This window comes from Mastomys coucha, unplaced genomic scaffold (genome assembly GCF_008632895.1).
Source record: "Mastomys coucha isolate ucsf_1 unplaced genomic scaffold, UCSF_Mcou_1 pScaffold9, whole genome shotgun sequence".
Taxonomy (NCBI): domain Eukaryota; kingdom Metazoa; phylum Chordata; class Mammalia; order Rodentia; family Muridae; genus Mastomys; species Mastomys coucha.
The window spans coordinates 43,197,655-43,212,707 of record NW_022196915.1 but is presented as its reverse complement, the minus strand read 5'-3'; the positions used below and the strand labels follow the sequence as shown (position 1 = coordinate 43,212,707).

General features: G+C 41.7%; 1 protein-coding gene and 1 pseudogene across 2 annotated transcripts in view; one reads left to right on the top strand and one right to left on the bottom strand.

Annotated features, from left to right (window-relative positions):
* Positions 1 to 9,308, bottom strand: part of Mphosph8 (M-phase phosphoprotein 8) — a 29,034-nt gene extending 19,726 nt beyond the window's left edge. For both annotated transcript variants that reach the window (XM_031362293.1, XM_031362294.1), the window contains exons 1-3: positions 8,966 to 9,308; positions 4,927 to 5,082; positions 1,508 to 2,356 (exon numbers count right to left, since the gene is read on the bottom strand). In XM_031362293.1, coding sequence (XP_031218153.1) covers positions 1,508 to 2,356; positions 4,927 to 5,082; positions 8,966 to 9,175 — 1,215 coding nt within the window. In that variant the 5' untranslated portion in view covers positions 9,176 to 9,308. The remainder of the gene's footprint in view (positions 1 to 1,507; positions 2,357 to 4,926; positions 5,083 to 8,965) is intronic.
* LOC116084974 lies at positions 9,135 to 12,034 on the top strand (annotated as a pseudogene).
* The last annotated feature ends 3,019 nt before the right edge of the window (positions 12,035 to 15,053 follow it).

The window sequence follows — 15,053 nt, the reverse complement described above, 5'->3', positions numbered from 1 at the left end:
AAAAAAAAAAAAAAAAAAGAAAATGTCACTGTGAAAGAAGCCATTCTTTTGTACAATAAAACTAAATTGCTACAAAATTAAACTCTATAAAATCTATATTGGAGCTGCAGTGATGTGATGGTTCAGATGTTAAAGAGTACTTGGTGCTCTTATAAAGAACCTGGGTTCAGTTCCCAGCACTCAAATGAATATATAATGCTTTTCCTGGACTCTCCAGGCTCCAGACACACACACACACACACACACACACACACACACGGTACGCATACATATATGCAAATAAAACATTCATACAAATAAATCTACAAATCTTTTTTTGTGTCTGTGTATTTGTTTGTTTTTTAAGACAGGGTTTCTCTAGTGTAGCCCTAGCTATCCTGGAACTCACTCTGTAGACCAGGCTAGCTTTGAACTCAAAGATACCTCTGCCTCTTGAGCACTGGATTGATTAAAGGTGGGTACCACCACCAGGTACTACTACTGCCAAGCCATACAAATAAATCTTACGAAAAAAGAAAAAGAAAAGGTGAAAGCCAAACGTAACCCCAACTCCCAACACCCAGGAGGAAGGAGTCAGAGGATCAGCTCAAGGTTAGCCTGGGCTATAGTGTAAGACATACTGTTTGAGATGGGCAGGGAGGAAGTATGATAGACACAAGATCAAGCTAGTCAACATTTTAACATGAAAGGGGAAAGGAGAGCCAGGTGGTGGTGGCGCACACCTTTAATCCCAGCACTTGGGAGGCAGAAGCAGGTGGATTTCTGAGTTCGAGGCCAGCCTGTTATACAAAATGAATTCCAGGACAGCCAGGGCTACACAGAAAAACCTTGTCTCAAAAAACCAAAAAAAAGGGGGGGGGGGGAGGAGCCATTAAGTTCCACCCCTAAATGAGAGCTATGGAGCGGATTATTGGGCAGTTTCTAGGAGAAGGTTTTCTGTAAGGATGTATGTGGCTCCTGATAAATCTACCATGTACCTGAAGATGGCCCCACATTCAGTATATGTCCAGTACAAATTGGACATGATAAAGCTTAAAAAAAAAAAAAAAGACCACAAGCTGGGTGAAAGGATCTGAAAGAAGTTAGGGAAAGAATAGAGGGGAATAAGACCAAGATGCATTATATCAAATTCTCAGTATTTCTAAAATAGAGAACACACATACCCCAAATGAAATTTAGTAAGATGATGAAGGTGATAGGCCTGACTATAAAGTGCTGCACAAATCTACAAAAATTCTGACTTTTGTTAACAAATTAACTCTCAGGTTTGTATTGTTTGGTAAAAAGAAAACAAGGCACAAACTAAAAGGTAAACTTGGGGTTTGGTGCTTAATATCTGCGCACACATAGCCACCCTCAGTGCTACCATATTTAACAACTACCTGAGTCACACTTTATTCTATTTTGACTGTTTCCTTTGTCATTCCTTGTGAAAGTTCCTGACTATAAAACACCAAGTAATTGTACCAACCATTTCTGTATTCTTTAAGTTCTCTACCAACCTTACCTCTTCGGCCAAGTCAGAGGACTTGAGGCTCTTCTCTTCCCCACTCAGTCTGGAACTTTTCAGGGCTTGGGCAAACACAGGTGAAGATAACTTATTTAACTCTACATTTCTTCTGCCTTGGTCTTGATTTCTTTGCTTTTTGGGTATCGTTTTCCTTTCTAAAAAGGTATTCGAATCTTCAAGTTTCTTGATCTCTTTTGGTTCCTCAAACTTTCTTGGCTTTGTCTTCTTCCTTCTAACTCGGGTACCAGCATCCTCTTCAATACTTATGAGGTCATCCAGATGCTTCTCAAAAATACCCTCTTGCACTGTATCCTGTCCTGTCTTATCTCTTACAATTCTCACACTCTGATTCTCTTCTTTGTGGTCGGAAAGAAAATCTTTACTTTCATGCTCTAGAATGAGGGAATCATTAGGTGATTCAGACTCCAGCGGAGATTCTATATATCTCTCTTTTTTTGTTTTTCGGTTGTCTTTGACATCTTCTCTTATTTTAATCTTTAAATCTCTTATTTCAGCCCTTTTATTAGCTTTCTTTAATTCCTTGTTTTCCTTTATTTCATCCTTTTTGGGCTTTTTGGAGTCCTTTAATTCTTCCTTAACTTCCCAAATTCTTTTCTTTGTCTTTATATCAAAACATAAAATTTCAGAGACACTCTCCGGCTCTGTCTTGAACTTATCTTTTAGTTTTCCCATTTTTGTCCTTTTTTTCCTCAGATCATCTGGACTTTTCTCTTCTTTGCACTTTATTTTTTTCTTTTTCTTCCTTGGTGAAGTATCTACTTTTGTGTCACTTTGCTGGTCGCTATCACTGTCTGCCTCAAATATGTCATTGTTTAAAGATAGTCTCTATAAAAAGCAAAAAAGATTAAAACACTAATATAAGTTCAAGAGTTTTAAGAGGCAGTACTAATAAAATCTAATGTAAACGTTTTTAGCAAAACTGACTTCTTTAAATTGCTTAAATTTAACATGTGTATTACTTATATTTCTGACCTAGCAAATAATACTCAGAGGTGAGGAATGTCAATTTAAAAAGGAGACATAAAGAAGAAATATGTCAGTGTTTCCAGTGGCATCAAAGGGAAACATCAAACTGAGTTAAAAAGTAACAGTCTAATATATAAATGGGCTGTAATTTTAATTTTTAATTATTTATTTTTTATGAATAAGCATGCATGCAGAGGTCAGAGGACCAACTGAATTTTGTTCCTTTCACCAAGTGATAATGTCTGAGAATTAAACCCAAGTCATCAGGTATAACAAACAGCAAGCACCTTTATCTGCTCAGCTGTCTTATCAGCCCTTATTCTAGAATGTTCTTTTTGCTTTTGTTTTTGTTTTTCGAGAGGGTTTCTCTGTGTAGCCCTGGCTGTCCTAGAATTCTACAATACTCTTAAACTTGTCTTTTGCATGCCCTTAATCCTAGCACTAAAGAGGCAGAGACAAGGGTTCTCTGAGTTCAAGGCCAGCTTGATCTACAAAGCAAGTTCCAGGACAGCCAGGTCTGTACAGAAATCCAGTCTCAGAAATCAATATTTGTATAAACAACAACAAAAAACTTGAGCAAACTAATTTTATTACTCATTTTCCAAAACTGTCTTATAGCAAATAAATTAACAGAAAGGATGAAAATATGTTTTCCTACAGTGTCACCATGATTGAAAAAGTAAGGGAATGTGGTGGCACTTGTAATTCAAATGAAAAATCTTTTGAACCTTCCTGAACCTTTACATAACAAAGTACTGACAAGAGCACAACAGATGACCACACACAACTGCCATCTGAAGTGGTTGGGACTTGAAGATTTAGCTCTGTGGTAAAATGTCAGCTTAATATACCATAATGAGGAAGGGGGGATTAAAACTATTTAACTTTGCTAGGTGTGGTGGTCTGAGTATGCCTAGCCCAGAGTGGCACTATTAGAGGTGTGGTCTTGTTCAAGTAGGTGTGTCAGAACTTGTAAGCCAGTCCCAACTAAATGTTGTCCTTTTTAAGACTTGATCATGGTGTCTGTTGACAGCAGTTAAACCCTGACTAATACACTAGGTATGCTACCTGTAATTCCAACACATAGGAGGCAAAGGCAGGAGAATCATAAATTCAAGGCTAGCTTGATCTACAAGGCAGACTAACACAGAGTAAAAACTCTTGTCTCAAAACCAAAGCTAGGCATAGTAGTGAAGACCTTTAATCCCAGCATTCAACAGGCTGAGGCAGGTATCTCTGAGTTCCAAGCTAGTGTGGTACAGTACTAGCCCAGCCAGGGCTACCTTATGAGTCTTTGTGTCAAAGAATTAACTAGCATAAAGGTTAAAAGAAGACATGTTAATAACACAAATTAAATATGATATGAATCTATATATAATCTAACAATTCTAAGAACTAGAACAAAATAAATAATTATGGCAATGTATATCTCCACATATAAAGAATAATTGTTCACATCGTTGGAAGACATGAAATTATGATGTATGTCTGTCTGCTCCTTTACAGCCCCCCACCCCACCCCCCCCCGGCGTTCCTCAGCACGGCTCGGCTCTGGAGCTTGAATCCAGGGCTTTGCACCTGCTAAGCAGGTACTGTATCACTGAATACACACATCCTCACTCTTTTGTCCTTGAGATAGGGTCACATTATACAGCCCTGGCAGACCTTCATTCTCAGTAATCCTTCTGCCTAATTGTCCTGAGCACTGGGATTACAAACATACCCCAACTTATTAGCCAACATTCATGTCTGCCGTAATTTGAATGCTGAGTGTCCTCCAAAGGTCCATGTGTTAACTAACTGGTCCCTAGGGAGGCACTAACAAGTAGGAGGGGGAGGAGAGAGAGGGAGGAGGAATCTTTCTAGTCTAAGACAGGTTTTCTGTTACCCTTAGCAGTCTTAGAACTAGCTCTGTAGACCAGTCTGGCCTCAAACTCAGAGAGATGTGCCTGTTTCTGCCTCCCACCTTGGCTTGGTGATAGAATCTTAGAGAGATGAAGCCTAATAAGAAATTCTTAGTTCATGTATGATAACCTCTAAGAGGATTGGGGACCCTGGTTTCTTTTGTGCTTCCTGGCTCGTGAAAACAAGGAGCTTACAGCATCCTGGTACCTCTCATCAGAAGCATCCAGAGGTAGACTAACACCTTAGAACATAAGACAAAGTCAAAACTTACCTTTCAATTACGTTAGGTATTTCATTACAATATTAGCTGACTAACAACATACAAACTATACTTGTCTGTTAAATAGAACCACAAGTTGGAAAACAAGAGTTGAACAAAATCACCAGAAGCAGTCTGTGAGCAAAATGGAATTCATAAAAGAAATACTGGACACTGTATTTTTCATAAATTGCTTACTACACATACTTTGTATAAATAAGATTATGAATATCAAACCAAAAAAGACTGAGATAAAACTTAATACCTGAATATCTTTCCTGACTGCTTTAGCTTTGTTCTCAGCAACTTTCTTCCTGAATTCGAGAAGAACTTCTTTACAGTCCTCCAGATGAACCTCAGGCTCCCAGGTATCATCTTCAGACGTATACCCTTTCCATCGGACTTTATAAAGATTCTTACCCTATAGCACAAATGAAAACAGGCATATTACTGATTAAAATTCCAAACCCATTCAGCTGTGAAGAGCAAGACAACTTGAAAACTGCATCAATCAAACTGGAAGTATGCCTGGTCTATAGAGCTAGTTCCAGGACAACCAGAGCTACACAGGAAAACATTGTCCGGCAGCTGGGGCCCACACCTTTAATCCCAGCACTTGAAGGGAAGCAGGGCAGAGGCAGATGTACCTCTAAGAATAACCAGGGTTACACAGAGAAACCTTGTCTTTAAAATAAGAACCATCCCCCACAAAAAAACAAGACTGATGTCATTTTCTGATTATAAAGCAATGTGTACTCTAAAACAACAATGAAAAACTGGCAAGGCACTCAATGATTTTTAGTAAACAGAGATTATTCTATCATATGAGCAACACTGTTTAGATTTTTTCTTTGCCCCCCCCTTTTTTTAATAGCAAAATGCCTGAGTGCTGGCACCACCTACATTATTTAATTTAGAATTTTTTTTAAAAAGTACAGCTGTGGGTACACCTGTACTTCTCTGACAATGTTATTCTCAAGCAGAGGTGAAATTTAAAAGGGTCTGGAGAGCAGCACAATGCCTAGCAGAGAAAGGGGCTTTGGGCATAAACCTGACAAGCTGAGGTAAGGGCCCTAGCTAGATACCACACTGAAAGACAGGACCAACAAAATGGCAGCTGGGGGCGGGAGACATACATAGCTTAACAGCCCTTTTGGATGCCAGCACCAACCGGAGTTCACTACCAGCTGCAGCTTTAGAGAAGATCCACCTCTTCTGGTCTCCAAAGCAACAAACACATACAAATAAATGATAAATCTTTAAAAATAAAATCAAGTGTACTGCTGAGTATGGTGGTACACACCTACAGTCCTTTGAGAAAAAGCAGAGAAAACTGTTGTGGAGTCTGAGGCAAGCCTATGCTTCATAGGAAATTTCAGGCAATCCTGAGCTACACTGTGAGAATTGTCTAAAAAAAAAAACCATGTACTTACTGCTCTTAAAGAGGACCTGGACCTGGATTTGATCCTCTCTAAGCCCAAGGCACTCATGTGGTACACATGCACATAAAATAAAAATCTAAAGAAAAAAATACACATGCATATGTAAAGTAGGCACATGGTTCAAACAATGCTTCATGAATGGTTCATGAAATGCTTTACAAAATGCTATACATTATCTAAATATCTACTTTCAATAGCTTAATCTTTACAATAGCCTATGAAGTACTATTACTTATTCTATAGTTAATTTGAAAACTGTAGATAGAATAATTAGTCAAAAATCCCAGAGGTGGGCTGGAGAGATGGCTCAGCAGTTAAGAATACTGACTACTCTTCTGAAGGTCCTGAGTTCAAATCCTAGCAACCACATGGTGGTTCACAACCATCTGATGCCCTTTTCGGGTGTGTCTGAAGACAGCTACAGTGTACTTACATATAATAAATAAATAAATCTTAAAAAAAAAAAAATCCCAGAGGTGATCAGTAGCTCAGGTGATAGCAGAGATCTATCTGCCTGTGCTGTCTTCAGAGTGCTGGTATTAAAGGAGGATGCCACTCCATCAAGCTTGGCTTTTTTTTTTTTTTTTTTTTTTAAGATATGGAGGTCATGAATTTGAAAGACAGCAAGGAGGGGGTATATAGGAGGGTCTGGAGGGAGAAAAGGATGTCAGAAGCTGGAGCAATCATTAAAGCTGCTTATTGCGCCAGGCAGTGGTGGCGCACGCCTTTGATCCTAACACTTGGGAGGCAGAGGCAGGCGGATTTCTGAGTTGGAGGCTGGCCTGGTCTACAGAGTGAGCTCCAGGACACCCAGGGCTATACAGAGAAACTGTCTCAAAACGAAACAAAACAAAATAAAAAAGCTGCTTATTGCTCTTACAGAAGACCCTAGTTTGACTCCCAGAATCCACTTCTAGCCATTCACAAGTGCAAGCTTGTGTGGATACAGGTGTGCCACAGCTGCTGTTAGACCTTACCTTAGAGGACAAACTCAGTCTTGAACTTGCCTTTCACCTTGAGACAGTGTCTGTGGTTGTATAACAGTGCACAACAGGATAACATAGCAGGTAATTCTCCTGTCTCTTATCTCCCATCTCCCAACAGGAACACCAGGTTTACAGACTGGCATACAGCTTTACACGGACTCTGGGGATTTGAATTCTGGCCCTACCTCTCTAGCTCCATAAAAATGAAACTAGTTAACTCTCCCTTGACAAGAAATTTTTCCAGTGTAAGTAACTACAGGAAGGTCTCAGGCTCTAAGCCAGCCTGGACTTCAGAGACCCTACCTTAAAAAAGCAGGGAGTGACCAAGTGGGGTATGCAGATGCAGAGGGGAACCTGGAGCCTTTGTCTCTACTGTTAAGAGGATTTGGGATCCATTCCCAGTACCCAGGTGGCAGCTCACAACTATTTGTAATTTCAGTTCCTGGAGAACAAATGCTCTCTTCTCTGGGCACAAATGTGGTGCACAGACATACATACAGGCCGAACAATCATATACATAAAAATAACAATATAGGCTAGAAGTTTTTCTTTAAAAACAAAAAAATCTCTACCATCAAGCCAGGCAGTGCTGGTCTTTAATCCCAGCATCTAGGAGGCAGGTGCAGGCAGATTTTTGAGTTTTAAGGCAAGCCATATACATATACAGAGAAACCTTGTTTCAAAAACAAAACAAAACAAAAAAGGAGTTTTCAAAGAAAAGCACCACTTTAAAGAAATCTCTACCATCAAGCCAACACGGCACAGGGTAAACAGCAGTCCATTAAAAAAAAAAGTTTGTCAATGGATTAAAAATTAACAGATGAAAGTTGTCATATGGCAGGTAACAAATGACAGAAAGTACAACAGAAACAAACCATCGTATAGGCATGATTCCTATCTATAGCCCTTACTTTCTCCTTTCTCCAAATTCACATTTCATTTACTCATTTAATAATCCTAGAGCATTCATGAAACCCTGGGTCCAGTACTCAGTATCAGATAACAACAACAAAAATTTGTCCAAGCTGTTACTGGACTAAGTATCAGTGATTCAAAGCATTAATATAAACCACATCCCCTGATTAAAAAGAGCCCACTATCTAGAGCAGAAAAGACAAATGTAGAGATAAAAGACAGTGAGTTAAATAGAGGGCTCTACAGAGCGTAAGGACAGAAATGAGAACGCACCCTTTTCTGCAGGGCTAGGGTAAGGCAAGAGAGGGGGAAAGGAATCACAAACAGATGGATTCCAAGCCTTGGAATACAGACTAAGAATTTCTCCCGGAGACGACACTCGCAGCAAGGAGGATGTTAAGTGACTAAGGATGATGTGCGAAGATTTTCCTTACAAGCTTACTCTAAAATCTCTTGAGTTACAATCATCAAACCCGCAGAAAATAGACACTTTGGGTAGGGAAATCTTTAACGTGCCGAGCACTCAGTGTGACTAGAGTTTAATTGCGGAGACGACTGGGAATTCCTGAACTTAAGTCAAGGAGCATTTTCTACCTTTAGAAAACCTTGGGACAACGGGGTAGGGGACGGACTGTGACGACTCGTATGATCTCCTCGAGTCCTTCCTAACGGAAAGCCATAGCCCTAACCGTACACCCGCACGCTCAAGGCCACGGGAGTCTCCCACCAGCTGCCTGGCAACCAATGAGTCTCAACATTCCAAGTCACTGCTCCGTCTCTTCTGCCAAAACAACATTTAGAACTTCCCAGAGCATCCATCCTGCAGACTGCGACCGGGCACCGTCCTCCCAGGCTGTCCCAGACTGTCGGGCGTCCCGCTGGGATTCTCCCCCCACCGTCCCGCTCCCCCAAGGCCCGGCCCGACCCGGCCCGGCCCTCCGGCCGCGCAGCCCCCACATACTCCCTCGCACTTCATGTCCAGGATCCTCTCCACCTCGAAAACGTCGTCCCCATCCTCCTCGCTATCCCCAACGGCCACCGTTCCTTTGGTGGCTGCGTCCTTCTCGCCCGCTGCTCCACCTTCTTCGGCTTCGGGAGACCGGCCACTGCTGTCGGGAACTGACATAACTACCGTGGCCACACTCAAGCTTTCCTCAGCCGCCGCCGCCATCACGGACGCTGCGCAAACCAACGCGAAAAACCGCCGGCAACGCACTGCGAGACGGCCCCGGGCGTCCGCCGCTCCGCCCTAAGCCGCTCGAGCGGCGTGACTCGACCGTGCGGGGAAGACAGCCAATTGTGGGCGCCGAACCCTAGATTGACACTCAGATCGGCCAATCGCGGAAAGGCGCGCTCCCCGGCTTCACAGGAAGTGGATGGGCGGGTCGAGCGGCTCTCTAAGGAAGAAGGTTGCCTCAGGGAAGAGCGGAAGGGGTTCCCCAGGGAGAAGGCGAGGGGCGGTCCGAGCACGTAACCTCGGGGACGCCGGATACCCGAGGAGACCTGTTGTTTGGATGGTCGGAGGAGAGACCTTGAGGGTTCTGGGAAAGGGACCCCTAGGGTTAACGAGACCTGCCTGTGCGGAATGGCTGCCCTGGAATCCTTTCCTACGGTTTTGGCTGGCTTATATGGCGTCAGTGATCGAATCAATTACATACAGCCCGTAGGGATATTTCAATTTAATGAGTAGCGTTTAAAGATTGAGAATGGGGACTCGGAGGTGGCTCAGCAGATTACGGCACATGGTCGCCAAATATAAGGACCTGAGTTTAATTTCCAAGGACCACATAGCGAGAGAATTCCCCCAATGTGTATTCTCTTCTGCCAGGAGAGTGTGGGGAAGGGGAGAGAGAGAAAGAGAGAGGGAGGGGGAGGTGGGAGGTGAGGAGAGAAGGCCTGTCCAGTACCCCAAGCCTGTAATTTCAGAACTGAAAAGGCTGAGGCTGGAGGATTTTGAAGATTTCAAGGTCAATCTACACAGCAAGACATATCAAGTAAATAATTTATCGGCTTTTTTTGTTGGGCTTTGAAAGTAGTTCAATGATAGAGCGTGGCTTGGTCCCAGTACCTAAGTAAAAGTTGGTTCTCTCCTTCGGACAATAGAGTTCAGGTTGCCTGGCTTGGCCCAGTTTGGGCTATATCTAATTAATGGGATCGTTCATACCTGATAAACCAAGCGAAAACCATTTATGTGTTTGTTCCCAAGTTCCCTTGCTTGTTATTGAATTGAAAGTATCAGAAGCAGGTGCAGGGCTGATGCAAGAGAAACGTGAGTAATATTGATGCTACAAAGGATCACTTAGAAGCTTGCTTCCCATATGACTGGAAGATAATTAGTGTAATTACCAGGCTTATTACAGACTCTAGAAAAGAAAGACATTTTTGTGTCAACATTGAAGTTTTGGGTTGCTGAGAAAGTTTCTGTTAATGTTTGTGCACTAAGATTGACCTCCAATTAGACGCCATTCCCACAACAAAAGGAGACAACCCTAACTTACAACTAACCATTAAGCCTATCCCCCTTATTTAAAAAAAAAAAAACATGCCTCTAAGGGACAGACAGCTCACTGGCTGAGCCCCAAGTTACACCTATCATTAAGTCCTAGTCTGCCATTAAATCCCCTGTGCCCTTGTCAGGAAAAGCATAATTCTGCTAGTAGGTAGGCAAGATGACCCTGGATACCAACTATTTAAAAAGAACAACATTGGTGTTTATACTTAGAAATAATTCTGACAATATCCTTGCTATGTAAATCTTGTATCTGCCTGAGCGACCAGACTTGCAGTCTCCTGTCTCTGTTAAAATTGTTCCAAGAGTAACCTGGATCTGGGACCTGAAAGAGATTTCAGAGTAATAGCATATGTGGAATGTATAAGCCAAAAATGAATGTATGTTAGTAAAAATCTGTTCACAACTGGCTCCTCTTTGAACATTATCCAGAACCAGATTCATGGTATTATTAAAGAGATTTCTCCTTTATTAATCTAAGTGTATGGAGTTAATTTTCACCAGAAAGATATGCTAATCTTAAAACAAGTCATATTCCTATAACCCCAGCCTTCCAAAGGCCGAGGCAGGAAAGTGAAGACTTCAAAGCCAGACTGGTTTAAAAAAAACACTTTTAGATAGATTAGATTAATACATAGATATCAGATATAGATGGAAGACAACATAGACATATCAACATACATCAGAGAATGATATAACAAAGTGATTTGTGCAGATTATGAATAACTGACAGTTGTTCTATGTTCATACAATACTGCTAGGAAAAGTCACTTAAGTAAATATTTTTCTGGCCTTAGTTCCAGCCTCCCCCCTTCTAGCCTCTTGTGTCTCCGAATGTATGTGCCTCATCTCAGCTGGTCTGCCAGAGCAGTGCAAACTGTGGTATCCCATGCAGGCCCCATTTCCACTTCCACAAGATGAAAGAAATGTTGTGAACCAGCAAAAATTTAGCAAACTGCAAGAACAAGTGCCCACTGGTGGGAAAGAAACTGCTTGAAGAAAGGAGAGATTTCACAGAGCAGTGTGGCAGACGATAAAAACTGCAGTTCTCCTTAAAGAAGTTAGGAGTAAACAATATTTCTGGGTGAAGAGGTGAACATGTTTACAAACCAAGGAACAGTGATCCATTTTAGTAACCCTTAAGTTCAGGCATCTCTGGCAGCAAACACCTTCACCATTACAGGACACAGAGACAAAGCAGCTGAGAGAAATGCCTCCCAGTATCCCAAACCAGCTTGGTGCAGACAGTCTGACTGGGGTAAGGAGACTGGCAGAAGCTCTGCCCAAACAACCTGTGGATGGAAAAGCACCACTTGCTCCTGGAGAGGAGGAGGTTCAAGTTCCAGATCTGGTGGAGAATTTTGATGACACTTCCAAGAACGAGGCAGACTGAAGTGAAGCAACTTCTGGAGAAGGTGACACTCGCAGAAGTCACAGGAGCTGCTGGTTTACTTCATGACTGCCTCTTAAAAGTCTTGTTTCTGGATCTAATAAAATCTAGATCTCTAATATTTGTAAATCCCAAGGCCCCTGGACATTACAGCTCTTTTTCAGCCTTTTCTTATACCTAATTCATTCTTTGCAGAAAATTAAGCTGAAAACCCCTGAGAACAGAATTTGTAAAGGTTAATAAGAAAAAAAAAAATATTTTCCTTGCTTTGAATTTCAAGTCAGTAACAAGTCTGTGGTAGGGAACTTTTTGTTTTCTGGCAATGTATTATGATATCTCTTAGATTTAAAGAGACTGAAACTTTTGCTGGACCTCATGCCAGAGTTAATAATCTGATGACCTCTTCTGGCCTCAGAGGGTACCAGGCCACACACATGTCTGGTACATGGACATACATGCAGGAAAAATATAGTAACATGAAACTCAAAAGGAAAGGTGAGTGGGGATTGACAAATCCAGAATATGAACTATCTGATTAGGCAGTTAACATTGTTTCTTCACATCACAAGACAGAAATGAAAGAGACTTACAGATTTATGAAAACATGACAACATGCTTATTTGGAAACAGGGTCTTGCTATGTAGTTCGGGCTGGCCTGGAACAGCTTACTTCATAACCTGGGCTAGCTTCAAACTCAATGGCAATCCTCCTGCCTTTAGTTTCCAAATGCTAGAACTATAGGTATTCACCACTGTGCCTTGTCTTTGTTTGGGGTCTTCAAGTTGTAAATAAATAATCTGTCTTAGATAACACTCTAATGAAATGAGTATGAACACTACAAGTAAATTTATTATTATTATTATTAGTAGTAGTAGTAGTAAATATTATTGTGGGCATGTCCACGGTATATGTGAGCCACAAGACAGCTTTGTGGAGCCACTTCCTTCATTCCATCCTCATGTGGGCTCTGGAGATTGGTCGCAGGTCTCCAGGCTTTCATGCTAAGTGCCTTTACTCATTGAGCTGTCTTACTGCCTGTGTAATTCTTCCTTCCATTCATCCATATGCAAATCTTCAGCCAGGGAAGAGGCCAAGCCACATTTCTGCAGTATGCTCCTATTGCACCTAAGCACTAATGGCTCTGCCCCTTGTGTTGGTATCTCAGTCACTAGGATGATCAACGAAAGAGGGTGACTGCAGGATGAACCTTGCAGGCACCTGAGAGGTCCATCATCTGATGGACTGAACCTCAAACAGTGGTGTAGAAGGGTATTGAATGATTGTCAAACAAAAGTCATTCTTAGAGTAAAACCAAGGTCTGATCTATGTGTTCCTTGAAGGAATTCCTCACCCTTGCAGTCTCAGTCCTTACTGTGCACTGTTTGCAGTACTCAGTAACACAGGACATTCCCGGTTTGCCAGGACTGTCTTGTAACTAAAGTCATGCAAAGGTTGTAAAGCTCCCTCAGAAAAACAACTCTATAAATCATAGAAAACAATCCCTGCTTCTACAATGATTTCTTCAAGGTCTAAGTACTTCTAAGACACAACTACTTCATTCTGTGTTTACCTTAGATACGGTGACTCTACTAATTTTTTCCCTCTACACTCCTGAGTATGTCTCCCCTAATAAATGGCAGCTTGCCTAGCTTGAGGACCCATGCTTTTGGAAGTGCTTCCCACTTCCTTATTTGCTGCAAATAAAATTTCCTCTGCATATTTGTTCTTGGTGTTTTGTTCCTTTTAGATTCCCAACAAAAGGGAGTCCGATTCTGCCATGATAGGTTATTCCAGCAGAAATCACTGAAAAAGGAGGCAAGGGTTGCAGTGGGAACAGAGATCCTGTACTGTGCAAAGGAGAGGTAAACAAGAGGAAGTCCTGGGCTTCAGGTGAATATTGATGAAGAGAAGAGGGAGAAGTCTGAATTCGCACAAGACAGGACTTATGTTTTGAAGTGCTTTCTACACAAGGGCTTTCTACAAAGGGCTGGAGGAACGGCCTGAAGCGAGAGCTCTGTTAACTTCTCCCTTGTATGACAAACACCTTAGGGAAACTATTAAAAGAGAAAAGGTTGGGTCAGTGGTAGTGGCCCATACTTTTAATCCCAGCACTTGGGAGGCAGAGGCAGGCTCTCTATATAAGTTTGAGGCCAGCCTGGTCTACAGAGCAAGTTCTAGGACAGCCAAGGCTACAAGGAAAAACAAAACAGGGCTGGAGAAATGGCTCAGTGGTTCCAGAGGTCTTTAATTCAATTCCCTGCAACCACATGGTGGCTCACAACCATCTGTAATGGGATCTGATCAATACCTTCCTCTGGTGTGCAGGAAGACATTTCACTCATATACATAAAAATAAAATTTTTTAAAAAGATCAAAGGTTTTATTTTGACCCATTATTTAAGAAATTTCCAATTACTTATAGTAATTTCTCTTTTGTTATTCTTTTTTTTTAAAAAATTTATCTTAAACAAGTACACTGTAGCTGTCTTCAGACACACCAGAAGAAGGCATCAGAGCTCATTGCAGATGGTTGTGAGCCACCATGTGGTTGCTGGGAGTTTGAACTCAGGACCTCTGGAAGAGCAGTCAGTGCTCTTACCCACTGAGCCATCTCGCCAGCCCCTTGTTATCCTTTACCTTTTAGGCCTTTTTCTGTAGTAAGTATTCTGGAATTTTGGTTTCTTTTAAAAAACACAGAAATATATGGTTTCATTTTAATCCCAGGTGTGGGATATGGGGCTGCTTTGCAGCAGCTGATTGTGGTTTGCTCTAGTGGAGGCATGCTTTTGCCAGTTGCAGCTAGTTTCTGTGATTGGGTGACGTTTGGAATCCTGGAAAGTTTTCAGTGAGGACATAAATATTAGAGCTCCTATAGGCAGGGTTGGTGATTGGAGATGGGTTGTTCAGGGGGTTGGTTTCAGTTTGTTAGTAGTCATGCATGCTCAAAGAAGAAACAAAAGGAAAGAAATCAGATGAGGGATCTTTCTCTCCTCCATCCTTCTTTCCTATCTACTGATGGGGGAGAAACCAGGGCAATAAAGGGTGAAAAATAAGAACCCACAAAGTAGTAAAGAACAGCTACAAGCAAGGAAGAAACAAGAAATTCCATTCAAGGATCTCTCCCTCCCTCCTTCCCTCCCTCCCTCCCT